At 47.5% G+C, this 21808-nt stretch overlaps 1 protein-coding gene across 1 annotated transcript in view; it reads left to right on the top strand.

Annotated features, from left to right (window-relative positions):
• Positions 1–5455: 5455 nt before the first annotated feature.
• The window catches only part of LOC136995364 (neuronal acetylcholine receptor subunit alpha-7-like), a 57232-nt gene continuing 40879 nt past the window's right edge, over positions 5456–21808 (top strand). The window contains exons 1-2 of the mRNA XM_067315987.1: positions 5456–5534; positions 10377–10516. Coding sequence (XP_067172088.1) covers positions 5456–5534; positions 10377–10516 — 219 coding nt within the window. The remainder of the gene's footprint in view (positions 5535–10376; positions 10517–21808) is intronic.

Genomic DNA, 21808 nt, shown 5'->3' with positions numbered 1-21808 from the left:
CAGCTGTCACGGCTATCCATGTATTCCTAGGGCTCAGTTCCACTGTAGCCAGATAGAAAGCTAATTAAAAAAACCCTCTCCAAGGTCAAAATGTATCTATGAATTCTCAGAGAAACAAAAGCCTGGTTTGCCCTTGGATCCCGGAAAGCACATCTTGTAAACAAAGGAAGGGGCTTGCCAAATCACACAGCTAAAGCCGTCTCTCACTGCTGCAGATTCACTCCACTGCAGCAGATTTGGGGTTGAAGGAGCCACAGCATATCCAGGAAATTTTCAGTAGTCCACCCTAGCTAAGGCTAGGACTAGAAAGCATTATTCATGGTGCTTTCATGATTACTTATTGAAAGCTTCAAGGTCCTCACAAACAACTGCGAAGCAGACCCTTGCCCTCCTCCCCAGTCCAGGCTCCTTCCGAGCTTTCCCATGGGCTTGATATTGGTGCTTGGGCTCATCCCTATGGGTTAAGTTGCCATGCAGTCGCTCTTCCCTGTTTCAGTTGGCAACACCTTCCCACCAAGCAGCTGTACGAGGTTTAGCCCAAGGGGGCTCTCACCCCCAGTGGGACCTTCCAGCTGATACCACAACACAAAGTTAAAGTATCTCACACATGCTAATTAATGGCAACTCCAGTCTAAAGAACTTGGTCAACGTATGCAAGGTACCCGGAATATCTGTGTCGATGGGAATTACAGCTAGGTTCTTCCAGCAGGCTTTCAAAGCTCAGGATTTACATTTCTGCACCAAATGAGGTTTTCTCCCTTTCTATCCTTCAACTCTGCCTTCAGCCGGTCGCTTCAAGGCAAAAGACATGCCTTTCTAAGGAAGCCAAGCAGCTACCCTGCAGCATACCCTCTGCAGCAGCGTTTTGTTCAAGGGCCAAGCTGACTGCCAGCCAGTAATGACACCAGCCTTTCGGGGACAGGAGGGCATGCAAGAGAGCAGGCCAGACAGCATGGGGCCATTTTTCACTTTTCAGGCTCATTCGGATCTCTTACAGCAGCAAATGTCTCACACGTGCAGACATCTGCTCCTGAATCACAAGATGACAGTTTTACTCCACCTGGACACTTGGGACACCAATTTTGTTTTGTTTGCACTGGCATAATTTCAGACCGTTATACTGGAGTTACCAAAGGTTTGATCCCAAGAGGCTAAAGTCAAGTCCAAATCAAGTTCTCCCATTGCCTGAAAGTGCCTTATTTTCACTGTGCTTCATTGCTCCTCTTGGTGAGGATCAGAGTCAGTCAGTCAATACAGGTTTGCCTGGCAGAGTACAGCAAGGAAAGCCATATGTTTCATACCCCCGCAGATTCCAGCAAAACCAGGACTCCAGGCTTGTACCTGAAGAAGAGGTAGTTGCTTCTGGCATCCTGAAAACAGGGGCAGATCAAAACTAACAAACACTCAGGCGTTATTAAGACCCCGTGACATTCAGAAACTGGGGAAAAAACAGCCCTTACTTCATGATACAGCTAATATTCAGCCACTAGATATGCACATAAGCTAATCTGCGCTGAATCAGCCAAAACAAAGCACTTCTCACAATTGTGAGTGCCCTGCGTCAGGTATCTGCAGACACTTGTTTGACTGGCCACAAGTCTAATTTGCTCCGAGCCAGCGATTTCACTCATCAAGACCATCTGAAAAGCAGCTTCCATTTTCAGAGTGAAATAAATTCAGACTCCCTGCTGGGAATTTTCATGCCTGTATTTAGACTTCCCCTTGTCATTGAAGACCTAGACTACTACAGCCGCAGACTTCTTAGAGAAGTCCCTTGATTGCAGTCACTTGTGCTGCCCAAAACCTCCGGATTGGCACCAGCCAGCCAGCAGCACAGCACCTGCCACGCAGGCCAACAGCGCGTTAAGCCGGGCTCGGGAGAAGCTCAGCAGCGCTCCTTAAAACAGGGCTGAATGTGGTCCAGGGGAGTTTTAGGTAAGTTTTGCGCCCTGAGCAGGAAACCATTTCAGGTCTTGGGAAGGCGTCTATTCACATCTCCCAGCCCTCTCACCTTGCCCACGGGCAACAGCTGGGGCTCAGGTGACGCCGAAGAGGGCGGAAGGTGCCACCGACGAATGAAGAACATTTCATTCTGAGTACTGTTGCTGCTGAGGATGGCTGTGCAGAACAGCTTGCAGGTGGACAAGGCTGCCCTTCCAGAGACAAAAATGCATCCTTCAGGAAGCAGCCAACTCCAGGACAACCACCGCTGCAGCTGACTGTCATGAAGAGGAGAGGGAAAGATCACTGCAACACCTTTGGACACACTGGCTGGTTGGTTTCTGCGACACGGCCGTTTGGAGCATTTTCACTCTGACCTGTCATCTGCATCGCCCCGAGCTGTTCAACGCTATCACATCTGCCTCAGGAACATCACGTTGAGGCAAGGGTTTTGAGGCAAGGTCCCTCACCTGCGACTTGTGAGAAAAGGAATGTTTTTTTCTGCCTAGTAAAGGCAAGTCTGTGACGAAAGTATATTACCTAGGAGAACTGCGTTTGATTTTATGGTCTGTGCCATTTCATTTACTGCTCCTCCCCGCAAAATCCCAGCATAGCTGGCAAGGGTTGCTGTGACGTGTCTCAGCTAGGTGAGTCCCCCTCCGCTCCTCTGCTCCTCCATCTGCTGCTCCCATGCTGCTCTACGTCTAGTACTGTAGCACTTACACTCGTATTGTATGGAGCTAATGAAAAAAAGCAGTACACTAACAATACAGGTTTTTTCCCTTTCCAATTCTGTTCCAGAGCAATGAAGCAGTTTAGATAACTACTCTACATTGGAGAGGTATGCCAATGTTGGTAATAGCCTAACACATGTCTCTTCACCTCACACATATATCCTTGTCTTTAAAACACCTGCACCAAGCCAGCAGGAACCACTGAAAAAATAATCCGTTCTTTCACTATGTAATGGCCTACATTCTCTTTTTAGCACGTTGTCATGTGCCTCAAGTCTCTGAGTTGAAACCTTTTGTCACATACCCTTTAATACCCATTTCTACTAGGAGTCCTTTAACTGGTATAATCAAACAGAAATGGCCAATATCAGGAAGATTAGATACAATTTGCCTAGGAAAATATGGCATTTCTTAGATTTCTCTGGGTACCTAATGAGTTTTGAGCGTAAGACGCAGAAACAATCTGCACAGTGAGAACCAAAGATTAGAATCGAAGATTATGCAGAAGGGAAGTAGATTAAAAAGAGGTTTTAAATGGGAGAAGTATTCAAATACACAAACACACAAACATGCACCACACACACGGAGGCTTGAGGCAGCTGTTGCCGTGCCCTTGGTTCCCGTGCGAGTACTCTTCACCTAGTGTGATGGCATACGTTTTAAAGCCAAGGACGCTGAAAGAAATAATGCATTTGCAGCCCCAGACAAAAGCAACAACCCTGCACGTAAGAACAAAAGCAGATGGGACACATCTGTGTCTTTGGGGATTAAGTGACATATGGCAGTGAGATGCTTTACGTTCTCCGAAATCTGCAAAATACACAAACTAAGGTGAATGCTTTCTTATAGCTACCAAAGCAGTAAAGCACGCCACGTTTTGGTAAGAGATACTGCAATTTCAATTATTTATGCTGATGAAGTTGCCTGTGAAATAACCTGCATTTTCAGTGATATTACCCCTGTTACTTCCCCCCATAATTGATTATTGCATATGCTGTTTATCTCTCTGTGACCATTCCACATGCATTCCCGAAGAAATAACTAAAATCCCTGTAAGAGTTCAGCGATAAGCTAAGCAGAGGTAAATAATAGAGGGTTAGTCACCTCATAAAAGTCTGCAGGTTTTTAGGAAAATATATGAGGCTCTAGGAGTTAGACAGCTCTGATACCCAAAGGTTTTCCTCATGCTTTTTTGCTGTGTAAATGTTCCAGTCATACTGAGATTGTAGGCATTCATTATACAACGAAACATAATAAGATCTATGAGTATAAGGACACTGGTTTTCAGAAAAGGCCAGAATTCCCCTCAATTTCTTTTAGGAAACAGTAATAAAAAAGAAAAGAGCAGCAGGAATGTGGCAAAAGAACAGTACAGAGAGAGAAACAAAGTATGCAGATGTGGTGGAGTATCTGCACAAAGTGCAAGGGGAGTGAATAAGTACCACAACAATGATATCACAGGAACTGAGGAACACCATGAACAAGAGAAGGAATGATCAATAAGTACAGTTAATGTTGCTCAGAACATCTTGGGAATCCATGCCCTTCCACCCAACCCCCTGGTGACGTTGCCTTATTTAATAAATACTTGTGTGCAGCAAGCCATTTTGTGAGCCACACCAGTGACGCTCAGTCAAGGAGCAGACCACTTCTGGAACGAAACTGGGAAGCTGGCAAGAACTGGACTTTTGCCCCAGGGCCCAGGGAGGTTTTTATTAAAAAAAAAAAACAAAAAACAAAAAACAAACCAACAAAAAAAAACCACCCCAAAATTGATTTTCAGCTGTGCCGCCAGATCAGATATCTGAGTCGCATCAAGATCATCATGCCTAAGCAAGCCACAAAGCATGCAGGCCAATTGAGACAGCTCTCCTCACCATCACTGGCGTCAGGGCATGGGGAGTTTGGTCCAGACTTGAGCTTGGGCATGCCCAGCTGCTGACTTGGAGCTGACATCAGCCAGCTCCAGCTTGACCTAATTAAACTGCACTGTCTCAGAGAATTCAAAACCCTTCATAGATAGCACGAAGGCTCAAAGTCACTGTGAAAAACTACCTGTGCAAGCCCCATCAGAGACACCTCTCTCCTTCTAGTTACTGATCCACACTTTACCCAAACAGCTGGATGCAAGTATTAACCTGCTTCCAGGTTTGCTCTAAGGAGCTCTCTGCAGCTCAGCTACCAAAGCTCTGCTGATTTTTTTTAAGACACAAAGATCCCATGTTTAACTCTTCCTCTCTTTGCCTAACCCTGGCTGGACATTGCAGCATGTCCGCATTTGACGAAGATGATGAAATCCCCTGTGCAGACCAGGCATGTGGAAGGAGAGACAGCCCAGACTGTAAGCTAACAGCAAGGTGGCTTGCTTTCTTTTCTGCCCAAATAATTCAAGACAGGCATGATGCAGGGGAATGAAGGAGGAGAAGGACAGCTATTCACAGGTGTGTAAAGCAGGAGATCTGCACCTCAGAAATAAGCCCACAGGGAAGCTGCCACCTCCTGCTTCCTTGTTACAAGTTCATCTTCCCTATCACAGGACTCCCTGATCCAGCAGAGGCCACAGCAGCATCCTCCCTGCGAAGTTCCCTGGTCTCACAGTAATACATTTGGAGGGGCCAAAATTTACCTGGTAGAGAGGAGAAGGTAGCATACTGCAATAGAGAAACAGTTCCTAGGAGGTTACCTTGCTGTGCTACTCACATCAACTCCGTGCTAGAAAGAAAGACACAACTCAATAATAGCACGTGTGCCCAAGAGATTTTGAGAGCAGTTTATCGATCATGTCGCTCAAACAGTGGGCATCACAGTGTGGGCTTCTTGCAGACTTCTTTGCAGGAGAGAGAGAAGAGATTCGAAGAGGTACCTAAGAAATCAGTCTGCTCCATGACTACCTCTACTGTGGATAAAGCTCTTCACACAGCTGTCTGGGGACCCCACGCCTGCCATGGATTAATTAATTGGCCTTGTGCCTTCCAGGTGTCTGCAAACTGTAGGAGCAGTTTAGGGGATCCACCACTCAGGTTAATCAGAGAGTAAAGCTAGAGGGACCTGATGCGCTGCCTATCTCAGGCCATTGCATGTCACCTAATCACCCCATATCTAGTCCAGCAGCTTTTTGGTTTAAGCAAATTCTCAAGAAAGACATCCAGCAGCCCTGATGTGAGGACACCAAGACGGAGCAGCCCTTTTTCTAGATGTTTGCTACATTTTCTGCTAGAAATGAAATCTGTGCTTCATGTCCAGCTTCTTTTTTTTTTTTTTTGATTTCAGCTCCGAGCCACGGATGGCTTTGATGCCCTTTCCACAAAAGTAGAGAGCCCTTTAGCATCCAAAGCACATTACTGCAGAGTCTGTCAATACTTGCTATTCTTCCCACTAGAAACAGAGCTCACCTCACTCTGTGACAGGAGGCCACTTTTGCACATGCTCATTACCTCTTAGACTTACTATAAGCAAACTCTCTGAGGATGCCCTCTGCCTTGGCACCACTGCAGCCACGCCGGCCATGTGTTATTCCGAGCACAGCTCCTTCCCCAGGCTCTCTCTGCCATCAGCAGGCTCATGCACCTTATGCTACCAGGTGTCCAAAAGGAGTACAGCAACAATCACCACCTTTGCCCAGAGAAAGATAACAGTAGGTAGAAGCCTTGATCAGACTAGATTTGTTCCTACTGAATGGCCTTCGCTGCTGCGATGTTCACAAGCATTATCCAAGAAAAAGATCTGTATTAACAGTCAGTTATTTCTTTATTTTAGGTAGAAGGTTACAGGATTGGGTTTCCACCCCGATGATGTTTTGCCAGGGGTCACTCTAGTTCTTCATCTTCTCTCTTTCAATTTCTCTTTACGTGCAACTTGTCAGACTTCAGTAAGCCAACGCTGATGAATCCCTCCACTGCAAGGCCAGGAACTCCAATGTGCAGAAGCACCAGAACTGAGGCGACTCCCGTGGCATAAGGCTAGGAGACACCATCAAAAGAAAATTTTTACATAACCACAGATTGGCTGAGGTTGGAAGGCAATCCAAGGCTCTTCCAGAGATTGCCTAGTCCAAACGCCATGCTCCAAGCAGAGGCAGCACGAGCAGGTTGCCCAGGGCTGTGTCCAGTTGGATTTTGAATATCTCCAGGGATGGAGACCACAGAACCTCTCTGGACAACCTGTTTCAGTGTTTGATCACACCTACGATAAAAAAGCTTTCTTTTCCCTACGTTTAAATGGAATTTCTTGTGTTTTGATTCATGCCCATTGTCTCTTGTCACAAGCATCACTGAGAAGAGCCTTGTTCCATCTTCTTTATATTCCCCATCAGGTATTTATACACATGAATAAGTTCCCCCCTAGCCTTCTCTTCGCCAGCCTGAACAGTCCCAGCTCTTTCAGCCTCTCCTCATATGACAGATGCTCCAGCCTCTTCACCATTTTCATGGCCTGTCACTGTGCTTGCTCTGCTATGTCCATATCTCTCCTGCACTGGGGAGACCAGCACTGGACACAGTACTCCAGATACGGCCTCACCAGTGCTGAGTAGAGGAGAAGGATCACCTCCCTTGACCCGCCGGCAATGCTCTGCCTAATGCAGCCCAGGATGCCATAGACCTTCTTTGCCATGACTGCACATTGCTGGTGCATATTCAACTTGTTTTCCCACCAGGACTCCCAGGGGGGCCCCCAGCAAGTACTGGTGCATGGGGTGATTTCTCCCCAGGTGCAGGACTCTGCACTTCCCTTTGCTGAACCGCATGAGGTTCCTCTCTGCCCATCTCTCCAGCCAGCTGAGGTCCCTCTGAACGGCAGCACAGCCCTCTGGCGTACCAGCCACTCCTCTGGGTTTTGTGCCATCTGCAAATATGCTGAGGGTGCCCTCCGTCCCATCATCCAGATCACTGATTAAGACGTTAAACAGTATTGCCTCTAGTATCAGCCCCTGGGGGACACCACTAGTGACTGGCCTCCAGCTGGGCTTTGTGCTGCTGCTCACAACCCTCTGAGCTTGGGAGTTAGCCAGTTTTCATTCCACCTCACCACTGTCCATACTTCATCTCTTTGTCAATGAGGATGTTACGGCAGACACTGTCAAAAGCCTTACTAACGTTAAGAGAAACAGCATCCACTCCTCTTCCCTGAATTTTTAATGAGATATAGTTTTTTTTTTTTCCTGCTGATTCAAAGCTAATTCAGCAATAAGGGGGGCACTGGCTGAAGCTGTGGGTCATAAGAGGCTCTCTGCTCCTCAGGGGCCTGCATCAAGCAAGCATTGCTTGCTAATGCCCACCAGCAGTTATTTGCAGGTAAAGACTCTCTCACAACAGACCTAGGCAGGTAAGTCTGGCATTGCTTTTGGGAGACTGACTTGGCAACCTTAAAAATTGGCTTCCAACTTCCAGCCTCGTTTAAAATTTCATATCAGGCACCAGGGAGCTCACAGTGCCAGGGACTGAGGTAGAGATTTCTGTGGCTGGGGGGTTGGCAGCAGTAATGCTTATCCTGTCGCTGCTCCCGAGAGGCCTCGGCTTCCCCATCACCAGCAAACACTCCACTTAGCACTCAGAGATGTAATGTCACAAAGCACTAGCACAGGCACTAGAGGGATAAAAAGCAGGAATCTCTCCGGAGTATGAAACACTAAGCATTTTAAGATTGAAAGAAGTTTATAAAAACACAGTTTTGACCTGTTGCCCTTCTCCATTCCTGCTCCAGAGCCACTGCAATGGGGATATAGCAGCCTGATTAGACAAGCGAAGCCTTTGCAACACCAACAGCCGCCCCGGCAATTTGCCAGGAGACCACAAAGGCTCCACCGCTTCTGAACCTACGCAATTTTGTAAACAAAACCAAAGAGCACACAAACATATGGCAACGAGCACCAGCTCAGCAGGCTCAGAACAGATCAGCTGGGCTATGTTAACAGTTGCAGATACAAGAGGTCACCAAGTAACAGGACCACGCTGCAGAAGGGAGAAGTGAAGAAGGGGTGGAGGACCGGGTGCAAACATCTCGTGCTGGGTTACTTCAGCTCGCAAGGTTTATCGGGGCAAGGGGCCCGGTTACAGCACGGCTGGAGCACACAGCGCAAAGTCAGCTGCCCGGGGTACACAGCAAAGGGTTGTGCCCAAATCTCCCCCGTCAGCCCCCTGGGGTGGATGGTTTACTGCACATCGTCAGCGATGGTACCAGCTGCAGCGGCGACCTGAAGAGCCTGGCAAAGGGCACGTTTTGATAGTAAAAGCTGAGGTAGACTGTTTCAAAGGGAGGTTAAAGGTGAACACGACATGAGTGCTAAGGATGAGGCATGGTGCAGGTGGTCATCCTTTCCCTGAAGCACAGCAACGTGACATGCTGCAGGGAGAGAGAGGCCAGCGCGTTGGCTCGGAGCATGGGCCCTCTTTCCAAAGGAAAATGTGATGTGATCTTCACCGGTCTCCTTCCCACACAAGGACCTTGCAAGGGAGGCAGGGGGTTACATACTAAAATTATAACAGAGGATCTAAATAATTTCCTAGCAGGGAAGTTTGCCAGAGCTGGTGGAGTAGAGAAACTGTGGCCAGGGCTTGTCTTCAAAGAGAGTGAAAATGTTGGAGCAGCTCTGTTACATCTGCTTCTCTGGTTCTCCATGACCATATAATATATTATTCAAAGGCATAAAAGGCCCATGAAGATGACGTGTTGGTATAACTCACCAAAATAAATAAAAATACCCTCCCTCCTTGCTAACTAGGCACCGTCATACTGGAAAGCCACAAAGATCCCTCCAGCATCAGGAACACTGAAGGGAACACTAATTAAAGACATTTATAAACTGAATGATATTATTAATTTTAAAAGGCGTCGCTGCTGTGGTGGAGAGCAGCCTGCCCCAGGTTGCAGGGTTCGCTGAGCACATCAGGAGACCGGGGAAGGAGGAACTGGTTGTTACAGTTTGTGTGGATTGTCAAAAGCTATTCATCTCACCACTGTTAGAAGAGTCCCAGGGTCACTGTGAAAAGCTCTGCTCACGTGTTACAAAAAAGTCACACACAAGACTCTAGGAGCTGCAGTGCATTAGAAAAAGAAAAGAAAAAAAAGAAAAAAAAGCTTTGTTCCAAAGTAATAATAATACAAAGTGCAGATTCCTTGGCAGGGACAACTCAGGGAGTACACACTCGTGCTGGCAGGATGAATTTGGCCTCAGCGAACATGCAGCCTCTGAGCCTCACCCCGTTTGGTGCAGCTCTTAGGTAGAGCCCGGGTAGTCACAGCCCAGAGCATCTGCACCTGCACCCATTTTGGGGACAAACCCTTGCTTCCTGAACATGCACGGAGAAGGGCTCCAGGTACTAACAGGACCTGTCAGTGATGCTAGGTAAACACAGGGTATGTTCAGGTAATGACACCAGCTCCGGCTCCGTGGCAGCTGGTTTCTGGAAGCAGCAAATAAGAGCCCTCTGGCCGCTTTCCAAGAAGGTGCCCTTTGGCTTCAGAGCCTGGTCTCCCTGCACCATCAGCATGAGGGCTCCCAGTTGAGTCCAGTTTTTCTGTGTGACTGACGCACGACAGAAAAGCTCTGTCAGCACCCCTATGGGCAGAATTAGAGATCCTTACTTTTCAGGAAACCGGTTTCAAGTTAAAAAGACATTCAGAGACATTTTTTCAGGCAAACAAACAACATGGACTGTGTGACCATCTGAATGACAGATGTTAACCATCTTTCTTTTCCCTTAGTCTCTCAGCAGGGTGAAGGCCAGAGACGCTTGTACAGAGATCTGCTGAGAAACTACAGTCGTCTTGAACGACCTGTGGTGAACGACTCCCAACCTCTGGTAGTTGAGCTTCAGCTTTCTTTGCTGCAGATAATTGATGTGGTAAGTCCCTGGCAGTTCTGCTCTCTATTGCACCCATTCGGCGTAACAAATCTCATCTCTGGTGTAAAGACCACGCGTTTCCTCTTGGCCAGACTATCAGAGAGAAAAGCAGACTGGATTTAGCCAAGCATCCTCCCTAAGCGCTAGAGTACGTGCTTTGACACTTTGGAGGAGTCAATATCCTTCTAAACTCAAAGCCATCTCTGATACAACATGAGCTGCAAGCAGATTAATTATGTAGTTTTTCCATTCATTTTAAACAGAAGAAAACCCCCAAACCATTTCAATAAATTAGAAACTATGTGTTACTACAAATTAGTAATGGCATGTTATTCCTAGAACCATCCAGGATGCAATAACTGGAGACTGCGTGCAGTCTGCAGAGCTACCAGCACTGCATTTGCACCTTTTCATTAGACATTACAATAGTGCTGTCCTCTTCATCCATCACACCTTTACCATGCACTGCGGTTGAAGGAGCCTGCCCTGAGATGAGGTTAGGAATCACAAGAGCGTGCACAGAGCAAAATCTGGAGGCACACCCTGACGATTGTCTTGACTGATGCCTCTGCAACATGCTTTTGCAGAACTGATGATCTGACCCAGGGAAAATTTTAACACAGTGATCCAAGCCAGGATCCCCTTTTCATCACAAAGAGGATTTTATATGACAACTCATTATCTTTAATGGCATTTCATTCATATACATGCAAAAACCAATCCAGAAGAACAGGTTTGGCCACCTTTAGCTGTCAATACAACAAACTGCTGAACATCTCTTTCTCCATCTTACCATTCCTGCAATCAGTGGCGTAGGCTCTTTTCCCATGCAGTCTCACTGCCCAGGAGGGAAGAAGGAAGAGAGAGAATAACTTTCAAACTTTTGGACAGCTTCAACCCCATTTGACAGAGGACCCAAAGTTTTAAATTTCCTACAATCTTTCTGAAAGTCTGTAGGAGACCAGATGCTCTCCCCAGAGGGGAAAGCTGGCCCCTAAAAATGAAGCTCCCTAGCACTGGGTAGAGATGCCACGTGAGCACGAGTGGCAGGACCAGCTAGTTGTGGTTCTCCTGGCAGCAGGCAACAGCCACTCAGGCAGGACAAGAAGCTTTCTGCTTTGAAATATTAGATATCGCATGGAGCTGGAAGAGAGAAGAGTGCAGTAGTCCCAACCGAAGTCCCTCACATTCATGGCAGGAGCTCACAGTCCTCGACTTGAATGAAAGAGCAAAGAAACCCCCCAGCCAATTTTAGGTAAATTTCACTGGGTCATTCCAGGGTTAGCAGAGGCTAATCTTAAATCTCAGCTCAAAAGGTCTTCCTCCAAACTCACTGTGGCATTTTCCTTTTTTGCTGTTATCTTCATGCAATAATTTGAGGGCTGGAGTAGTGTGGAGGGCTTTTTACCATTAGAAACGGGACTATGCATTTTCAAAGTCAGTTAGGAGGAGGAAAGAGCTACATAAAACCCACTTTGGGGGGATGCTATGCTGGATCTACAGCTGGGTTTTCATGTTCCCGCATGAAATATTTCCTTTCAACAGACAGCATTTTTTAAGCTCTTTACTTCCTTTACGTCACGGTTGTCCGTTCCAAAGAATTAGATATATCTTCTCCCTTTTGGTGATTCAGAGTAGGAAACAGGTCATCTAAATGGACATATGCACCTACAACAATGCTTTGCTCCCCTCCACCTCTGCACACACCACGGATGCTAGAAGTTCATCAGCTCAAAGCAGTAATGACTCGTTCCAGACTCATGGTCTTGCATACTGCGGTCATGGTGTCTTTAAAAGCCAGCTGGAGTAACCTGGGGTGTATATCTTACACTATGTAAAAAAAGGTGCTTCTCTCCTCAGGGCAGTGACAGAAAATCCTTTGTATATGGGCTAAACTACAGCTTCCTCCTTCATGCCATACAATAGTAGTTTAATAAGGAGCCCATACCAGGGACACTTCCAGTCCAGCACAGGTTGTTCAGCATCACCTGAGCTATATGGGCACATTTACAGGGGAAGTGTAGTGTCCTGGACAGCTATCTGGTCTGGTGTGGGACATATTTTAGTTTGAGGCTAACTGAAGGACGCGTTCCTCTCTCTGCACAGGGTGTTGCACGGGCTCTTTCTCCTTGTTGCCATCCCAGCAGGTGCACCATGCACCACCTCCAGCAGTGGAAATGTTGTTCAGGACATTCGAGCCAGCGCTGCTGGCAGTCAGTAATCTCTATTAGCTGACAGACGGGGAGGGAAACCAGACGGACAAATTTTCAGACAGACACAGATCTGAGGCAGGAGCAGCAACCTGCGGGCTAAGTGTAGGTTGGGCAGAACTTTTCTGAATTTAACTTTATCAGAAGCAGGAACAAACAGAGTTATGATGAGGGTAATGGTTCAATGTGGAAACAAACTGCTATTGCCTGTCTAAGGAGGCACCTTCTCCAGATCCTACCTGTGTTCCCCAGCACTGCAGGAAGTCATGCAACTGGGGAATATTTCCTGGTGGTGCCAAGGAGAGCGTTACCTTGCAGCACCACAACAGCACAGGGTGCTGGGCAAGGTCCCAACCTTATGGGACTTCACGCACCATGCTCCCTGGGGAAGGAAAAAAGAATGCCACACTGAGGGGAATATGGATATTAAGGTCTAAAGAAGACATGATATTGTACAACGTTACTGCTGGACTCACGGGAATGTTTTACAAGTACTCACCATGACAGGTGCGAAAAAGTGAGGCCTGGACTATTTCCCTGTGAGAGGAACCAATATAAAGAAGAAAAACGTAAAGAAAAAAAGCAGTCCCTGCTTGCACAGAGGGACTCACTCTTTTCTCTTCACACAAACAGTCACTCTTTACTCTTGCCAAAGTCTGAAATCACATCTACCGTACACAAATCTAGGACAGGCTCCATGAAGTGGCTCCATGAAGTCTGTTTCCTAAGCATACTGTCTCATAACCTAATCAACTCTGAATTCATCTTCTGCAGCCAACCAGCTGAAAACAGCATTTATGACAATCCAGATTCCTTTTGCTGCACAGAGAGGGAAGGTACCTCTGAGGTCCCTGTAGTTTGCTGAATAGCAATATCTAGTGACATTACCTAAAATTCCACCTCCTCTTCTCCCCTCCATTCAAAGCAAATTTCCAAGCATGGCTTCCTTAGGTTACGTTTCCTGCTGGCACCTGCCTGTATTGGCCTGCATGGGATCCTTTTTTGCTTTTTAGTGCTCAAAGCCAGCCATCACACTCAAAACTTTGAGGAACAAGTTCTCTGCTTGTCAGATAGACCCTAGGCAAAAAGGGTAGATGAATGGTAGGTGTCATTAGAGGTAGAATTGTTTCCAAAATTGTCTTAATTCACAACTAGAGCCAAGACAGAGCTCTCACTTCCAGTAAGCTCAGGGAACAAATGAGCAGAAGGGGGGCCAGTATGACCAGCTCTGCCAGAACTCCCGTTTCCAATTCCTGCTAGATACCATGCTCCAGCTCTTGCTGGAGAGGTATGTTTTAGCCAAAGCGTGTGACAGTGTGAGACACTTGCATCCCATTGAATAGCCTTCATTGCTACAAGAACTCCTGCCAGGTCACAGAAGTGCAGAGGTGTGCTTTTTCCCCCCCATGCCTTAAGAAAGTATCTAGACAACGATCCTCCTTTTAAACCCCAGCGGCATATGGGAGCAGACACACAGAGAGCAGAAATGGCTTGTGGCAGTCACCCCACAGCAGGGCTCAGCGCAGTTTGCCTTGTCCTCTAAGCATAGGTCAGCTTTGTCTGGAGCTGTCTCACGCGTACACTGTTGCTGGGGGCCGTTTTTGCCTAAGGTTTGTGCCCTGCCCCTTCCTTGCCTGAGCAGGGATTTGCCTGGTGGTCCCTCCCAGAGAGCCCCATTGAGCCCTGATGGCCCCAGCAAGTGTGCAGCGCCTCCAAGAGCACCAGGAATGGGACTCCTGTTCTTGCTTTGAGAGCCGAGCCAGGCCATCAGGCTGCAGTAGTCAAGAAACGAGGCATGACAGCAGGCCATTTTTCCTTGGCTCAGTGTGATAGCAGCCTGCTAGGTAGCAACCATTCGTCGTCATGAATGATGGCTTGTTTGCTCCTCCTGACATTTGTAGGGGAGCTTATCCGAATTGGTTTATATCCCTTATGTAGAATCACTAATGAGGAATTAAAAAAAAATACAGTTTTCATTTTCCAGCTTTCTTTCTTTTAGGGATATTATTCACTGTTACCTTTGGGTCAGTGCCTCAATAGACACCGCAACAACAGTCTTACTGCCCTTGATTCTCCGCAGGAGAAAGTTTGACTAGTTTTCAAGGCCACAAGTCTCCCCAAACTGCAAGCTTAAATCTACAAAGAGAAAAAAAAAACAACCAGCCAACCTACAGAAGAGTATCAAGAATAAAACCCCAGCCTGACTGTGAGTGTATCGCATGTTTTTAAAGACCCCTCTAAATAAAGAGTCTAATTTTAAGAAGATGGCTGCACCATGCTGCAGAGATAATAAATTCCTGAAAAGCCCTTTCCAAAAGCAAACACGTGGCTGAGGTTTCCAGTAATTGCTGCACTGTCAGTGTTGCAGAGACCATACTCTGACAAGCATGCTCGTTAGCCTGGTGCCCTCAGTGCTTGCAGAGTTCAGGGACGAGGGCAACGCCATCTCTGCCCAGCAGAGGTGGTGGCTCCAGGGCTTGCTGTGAGCCCAAGCACAGGTGACATCCCCCGCACCTCTGGCACCCGGCCCTTCACCCACGGCACCTCGGCACAAGCTGTGGCTGCCGGTGTCAAGAACAGCTCAGCCAGGCAGCGAATTCGGGCACAGGGTACCTTGGTGCCACCAGTGGCAGGAGCACCTCTGGTGCGGGAGCTGGACCTGCTCAGGGGTGGGAAATCTCCAAGGCTGAAAAGTGGGGTGGGCAGAAGGGAGAGCTGAGGGCACAACTGGGAGAGGAAGAGAGAAGTATTGGCCTGACAAAATCATAGCAAAAAGGGGGCTGAGAGAGGCGACAGGCATCAGCAGGCGTCCAAGCGGATGCAAAGAAAAGGATTCTGCAGGTGAAGAGGGGACTGCACAGAGCTTATTGCAACCCAGAAAGCCCCTGAGCAACCTGAAACTGATCCAGGAAACAGGAACCCGCCTGCAGAGACACCGCGGGTGAGGGGAGATTCATTCATAAACCCTTTCTATTTCTGTCCTCTCTCAGCTGGTCTCTTTGAGTTCTCTTTGGAAAGATTTATTCCAGTTTATATTCTATTGAGACCTGCTTCTTTGAGCTTGAAAGTCCTTTTGGTCTATTTTGCTCATGAGACGGAGGAGGCGTGGGCAGAGCCACCCCAGAGGTCAGGTTGTGCATCTCCCCTTGCACGGCTCAGTCCCGTAGCGCTCTTCTCCTTCCTGCTCACCTCCCACCCCGCTGTACCCCAGCGGGTGCCGGGCTGCCCAGGTACCTAACACACCATAGTTGTTCAGGCGCTTTTGTGGGAATTTCCTCCTGTTTCAGAGGGAATCACAACTACAAAAAGGGACTGCAAGTCCCCAGCGGGAAGCCACAAGAATACCAGGGGGAAAAAAAAAACAAAAACCAGCCACCCACAGTAGGTCATTTTGCACTTCCAGAAGCCCCAAACCCTCCCATTATTTTACTGTAGCAACAACCCCAAGGCAAATGCTATATCTGGAAAATTCAGCGTGCACTGTTTTGCTTTGATTACACAGTGGGTAACATGATTGCACATCCTACTGACACTGGGATTATCCCAGATGTGATCACATGCTTGCAAACAATCCCATTTAAACTGCAGAATTTGTCTCTGTGGTGCATCAAAGCTCTTGAAAGGTTTGGAAAGCGGCAAGACAAACTCACGGAAGAGTTGACTGGGACAATGCAGAGCAAAGATTCGATCTATCTCCTGAAAACCAAGTCTTTGCATTGCCGTACGGGGAATCCAGCAAAAAAGATCTGCGCGTACTTGCCCTAAGCACGCAGGTGCGGTCATTACTGTTTTAAGCAGACTACAAGGTTAGCTGGTCTGACCCAGTGCAGCAGCCTTTATCTTCTCTACCAAGAACTTACCAAACTGCTGGGTTCAAGCTTTAGCTCACACTGTTTCTCCCTAAATCGGAAGCTACAGCTCAGCCTTGCAGGGTTTTTTTTCTTTCTTTTCTTTTTCTAAGGAAGCGATTATTGGGGGGACCATTTTTCACAGCAGGCAGCTCTCTTCGTCAGAGGCGCCTCACTTTGCCCGCTGGGCTTCCCAGGCGATGTGCTGCTCGGTTAGCAGGACCCTCGACCCCAGCCCGGGAGAGCTGGCGAGCAGCAGCCTCTCGGCTGGAGCTTGCACGATTTGAACGAAATTTGCCAACGCCGAGGGCTGCCGGTCGGCAGGCTCTGTGCTGTGGGCTATGGGCCTGCCCTCTCCTCGAAGGCGAGCTTAAGAGAGAGGTGAAAAAGCAGGGGGAAGCGCAGGCCACACGCGTGGTGCACACAGCCCCGGTAGCCCCAGACCACCCAGACCATCGCTGAGAAAAGAGAGAGGTAGAGGGAGAGCGAGATGGAGAAGGGTCCTGTTAAATTCAGCTGACTTTGGAAAGAAACCCGGCCTGTTCATCGGAAAATGGGTTTATTCGTTACGGAAAACATTAATACAGAGCAGGCACTGGGATCTCTTTTCAAAGTGTGGCTGCAGCTGAGAGCTACTGTACCGCTGCTGGGTATGTTTACGTACAACATTCACCCTCAAAACGATCCTGTTGCCTAGCACACGGGTGTTTTAGGGATGGTATGGCATGTGAATTGAATGACCAAAAATTTCAAGGGTTAAATTTTTGGCTCTAATTCTCCGTTCCGTTCCTAAACTGGCTTTACAGCAGCTAGGTCATCCTCCCCGCCGCCCCCTCGCCCCTGTGTCCTCACGTGTCCAGATCTCTGCACTGGACATCATGCAGCAAGCCCATGTCAACACACAAGTGATTCGGAGAAACAAATATAAATATGCCAGTACACACATGCAGCCGTTCACGTATTATTCCCAATATAGCATCACTATTCACTAGGTTAAACCATAATCCTTATAGTACATCCTGTACAAATCTTTTCTGGATTGATAACTTCCAAAACGTAAGCTTGACTGCTTAAGATTGAAATACACAAAGCATGTGAAAGAGACATAATAATGCGAGGATTATTCTTACAGTTATTCTATATTTTATGTATTTTTAAAGTATTGATGAGTGACAGGGAGATAAAACGACTCTTTCAGCCCCTCTGGATTAAAAGGATCTTTCATCCCACCCCCACCCTCCATGGATGCCCCTGCATTTATTTGTGGGTTTACTGAATAGCCTTGGAAGGTATGTTTGCTCTGTTCCTCCTGGTATGGAACCGCCTCTACCAAAACACGTTTCTCTTTCCAGAAAGCTTTTCTCCACCAGGCATTGCGGTCTTATCCTGCTATAAAGCAAGAGCAAATTCGCTGAGACCAGAGCAATGAAACTGATGCAAACCGAGATGGGAACTGAGATGGGAATCAGGCTGAATATCATTACATATTCTGAAAATCAGTAATTAGTGATCACTAGAAATAGTTATTAAAATTTCAAGCAGAAAAATTACAGAAAGGTTGACAGACCAGTAGATTCATCAAAGCTAAATCCCAAACTCTCTCTCCCTCTCATAAAGTTCGCTTACTGTGACCGATTTGGAACTCTGGGAAAAAAAATTTAAACCAATTGGTCCCTTCATTAGCATGGAAGCAGCTTGAAAAATGGGAATGCTGGCGCTGACTGAGTCATGAATTATTATTTTGGCTGCCTTCCAAGTGTCAGTGTTATCAAATTTCAGACCCCCTAATAGCTACAATGTCTCAAAGAAAAGGTCACTGGAATTTTTAAATTTGTATGAAAATATATTTTTCCATTGCTGAATTCACTGAATGGTTTGTGTCGCCTAGAATATCCTGACTCAAAGCACTGGAGTCTAGCAAAGTCACAAAAAATTGGGAAGGACATCCTCACAGTGGGAAATGTCACGGGGTCCTGACAGCACACAGTGGCACCAGCCCTGGTGGTGGTATATAGATCCACATCTTCTCGGTGGTACCAACAGAGCATTGCGCAGGGATTCAGGAGGTGGCCGTGCCTTCCCTCCCTCCTTCCACAACGGGTTTTCTCTTGGCATTGGGGCAAGCAAGAGCATTGCCTTGGCAAAGAAAGGAGGTGCCCAGCCATGCATGCACACGGGGCAGCAAGGCACATGTCCTTAAGCTGCTTCTGGTGAAGCTCTCTGTCCCCAGCACCCCAAAAATCTTCTAGGGTGGCTGAGGGTCCTTGCCCTGGCAAAGCCAAGCTGATGAGAAGTGAGCCTAATCCCGTGATCCCTGGCTGTCTGATGTTCTCAGGATGCCTGAAGGAATTTGAGAGGTGTTAATAATGCAAGTGATATGCACATACCAATCTGACTCAGTGTCGGTGAAGAGAGGAGGACTAACAAACGCGGTGTTAAAGAACCTTGGAAAGCTGAGGAGAACAAGGAAAAGTCACTTCTACTGGCTCTTTTAGAATGAAAGGCCTATGAATAACTCTGTTCAGGCTGATCACAGGCTTTAAAAGCTCACTGGAGTTTTGGGACAGGCCTATATCACACTACTTTGCTGTGCTGTCATAACAGTACATAAATGCAAGAAGAAAAAGCAAACCAATTGCAAGTAGACCAGGAGTTTGTCTTTGACAAGAACTCAGGGCTGACCTATTCAGGACCTTTCTTTGCCTTCCTCCTGGTGCTTTGCCTGTGATTTTGAATGCTGAGAAAAGCAATGAATAATGAATAACTTGGAATAACGATTTGAGTCTAGTCTTCTTTGTTGAAACACCTGCCAATTGTGCTCAAAACACATGGATGGCTATTTCAGGATGAGACCTTCACCCTGGAGAATATGCAAACCACCTACATGCTATGTGCAGATGACTTGTGACTTTATAGAGGACTGAGTGATTTTGGACTGTGACATAACACCCCTTCCCCAAGGGTGCACGCCAATTCACCCAGGCAGTCGATTAGAGAGCAGCACTGGGCTGGAAAGCCTTGCGAGCCCTCTGCCCCAGCTTGTGAGGTTTCCTAAAGAAACTTACGTGAAGCAGCTGAACAATCTGGTGGCTTCACAGCTCTCCCCAGGACCCTGTACTGGTTTGGGGAGGAGGGATCCACTGAATTTGTGGGTCTCTCATGAAGGGCTGGAGGCCCAACAGACTCACAGCCAATGCTGGAGACTGTAATGTGATGTACTTCATATCAGTCTTGATCTGCAGGCACTGCTGAGCAGCTGCACCCCGGAAAAAGCCTGAGGATCCTGAGACGGGCACCCGCAGCCCTGTGCTGTAGCTGACGGTCATGTCACGTGTGCAGGGAGGAAGCAAGTCTGCGTGACGTGGCCTTTTTCACAACAGTACCAGTGAAGACTGGGAAGAGCAGGAGATAAGGGAGACGAGGCAAAAATCTGCAGGCTTGGCAGGCTCTGCGCTGTGACCCAGTGCAGAGGCCAAAGGCAGGTTGTGCTGTGTGAATGTGGATCACCCTTAGGTGAAAAGCACTTATGAGAAATTGCCTACAGCCCTTCATAGCAGAAAAAGCCCAAAGCAACAAAATGCGAAAAGTGGGAAGGAGTTGGTGTTCAGCCATGAGCTCTTAACTAGACCCCTTAACTTGACCAAACCAGCCCCTCCACATCTCTGTCCTGATGGGTACAGAAATACTCCACAGATATCAGTGGATGTTTGCTTATCCTTTTTTATGTCTGTATCTTTCCCAGGCCCTTTGCCTGCTCTCTAGGCTATCCCCTCTGATTCCCTTTTTCCTCCTGAAGGTGCTTTGTTAACGGTAGTGAGATGAAATGCTTTAACATCAGGTATCTCTTCAAAGTTGATGTTGCTATGGAAGCATGCATTCCAACTTTTTAGACTCTTTCAGGCAGCAAAGCCGTAAACATAAGAGTATTCATATTTAATGAGACCCCTGAAATATAAAGGCTGTCCAGCCATGCTGACTAACTGTTACCAGGGCAACCCAGGTTTTTCTGAAGATCTCTGGTTTTGTGGAACTTCAACCACACGATGCATTAAAGCTGAGTCGTCCCTAAATATTTAAGTCCTTTGGGTCAGGGGAATGTTTTAGTTGCTCAGCTCCAGGCTGTGGCCAGATGGGTGCTTCAGCAAAGGAAAGGACTGCATGATGCAGACACAGACTGATTCTGCAAGTATTTCAAAGCCTCACCCATTGCTTTTGATTTCCTTGAGCAAAATCCAGTGCAGAGACTAGTGTCTCTGCCAGCAAATCTTCCCGAGAGAAAACCTCCAGGTCAATGCAACCTCTCTCTTGTACAGCAGAAACCTTGAGATATCCCTTCTATATGTTCAGGCACATTGGTAGGGTAAAAAAACAAATAAACAGAAAAGCAAAACGGAGTAACCACAGATGGCCTTTGGTGACCTATGATAGTCATCTGTCCAGTCTGGGACTTTTCAGCTGAATATCTTCCAATAAGTTGGTGACTAAGTCAGCTTCCAAGGCTATAGCTCTGCAAGAGGGCAAGGATTAATGATGTCGGTCAGTCACCTGTTCACAGGTCCCTTGTTACCACGATGACACGTTACCATATGATGTGACTACTGAACCAGCAAGGGCTTTGTTTCTTTTTGTCCGTGTATTATGGACCCAGATATTTATGTGGCCAAGGGCAGTCATATTTTATCTGGATGGTGGTGCAAGCAAGGGGAGAGTCCACTGGCAGAGCCTGGTGCAAAAGGAAGGTGGACCTGCGCACACTGTAAGCTTTGGACTGACAGTAGGGAAAATAGAACAAAACAAAAATATTCACATGTTCCAGCATGTGCACTGGCTTCTCAGCTGGAACAAGCCGGAGTAAGTTTCTTGCTCTCCATGGGTCAAGGGTGGCTGTAGGAATAGGCAGATGTCCAGGGCAGAGGATTAACTGGGGTGAGGATGGAGACAGAAAGGGGAGAAGGTGACCAAGATAAGGAAAGGAAGGATTTAGAGGACAACCGTTGCACTCGCTACTGACAACAGCACTAGCTTTTCCAGCTTTTGTAAATACCAGCAGCAAACTGATTCGTTTGGGCTGAACATTTACAGCCCGAGGGAACTGCCAGGGGAGTGCTGGGAAAGCGGCTCCGGGGAGCTTGTTGTCTCCAGTCTCCAGCCTCAGCTGGGATCCTGGCGGGGACGGCTGCATGCTGCAGTGAGGGGAGGGGTTGGAGAGGGCCTGCCCGACGCCGAGGGAAGAT

The sequence above is a fragment of the Apteryx mantelli genome, chromosome Z (assembly GCF_036417845.1).
Source record: "Apteryx mantelli isolate bAptMan1 chromosome Z, bAptMan1.hap1, whole genome shotgun sequence".
NCBI classification, from domain to species: Eukaryota; Metazoa; Chordata; class Aves; order Apterygiformes; family Apterygidae; genus Apteryx; species Apteryx mantelli.
The sequence above is the reverse complement of the archived record's forward strand: the minus strand, read 5'-3'. Positions and strand labels throughout refer to the sequence as shown.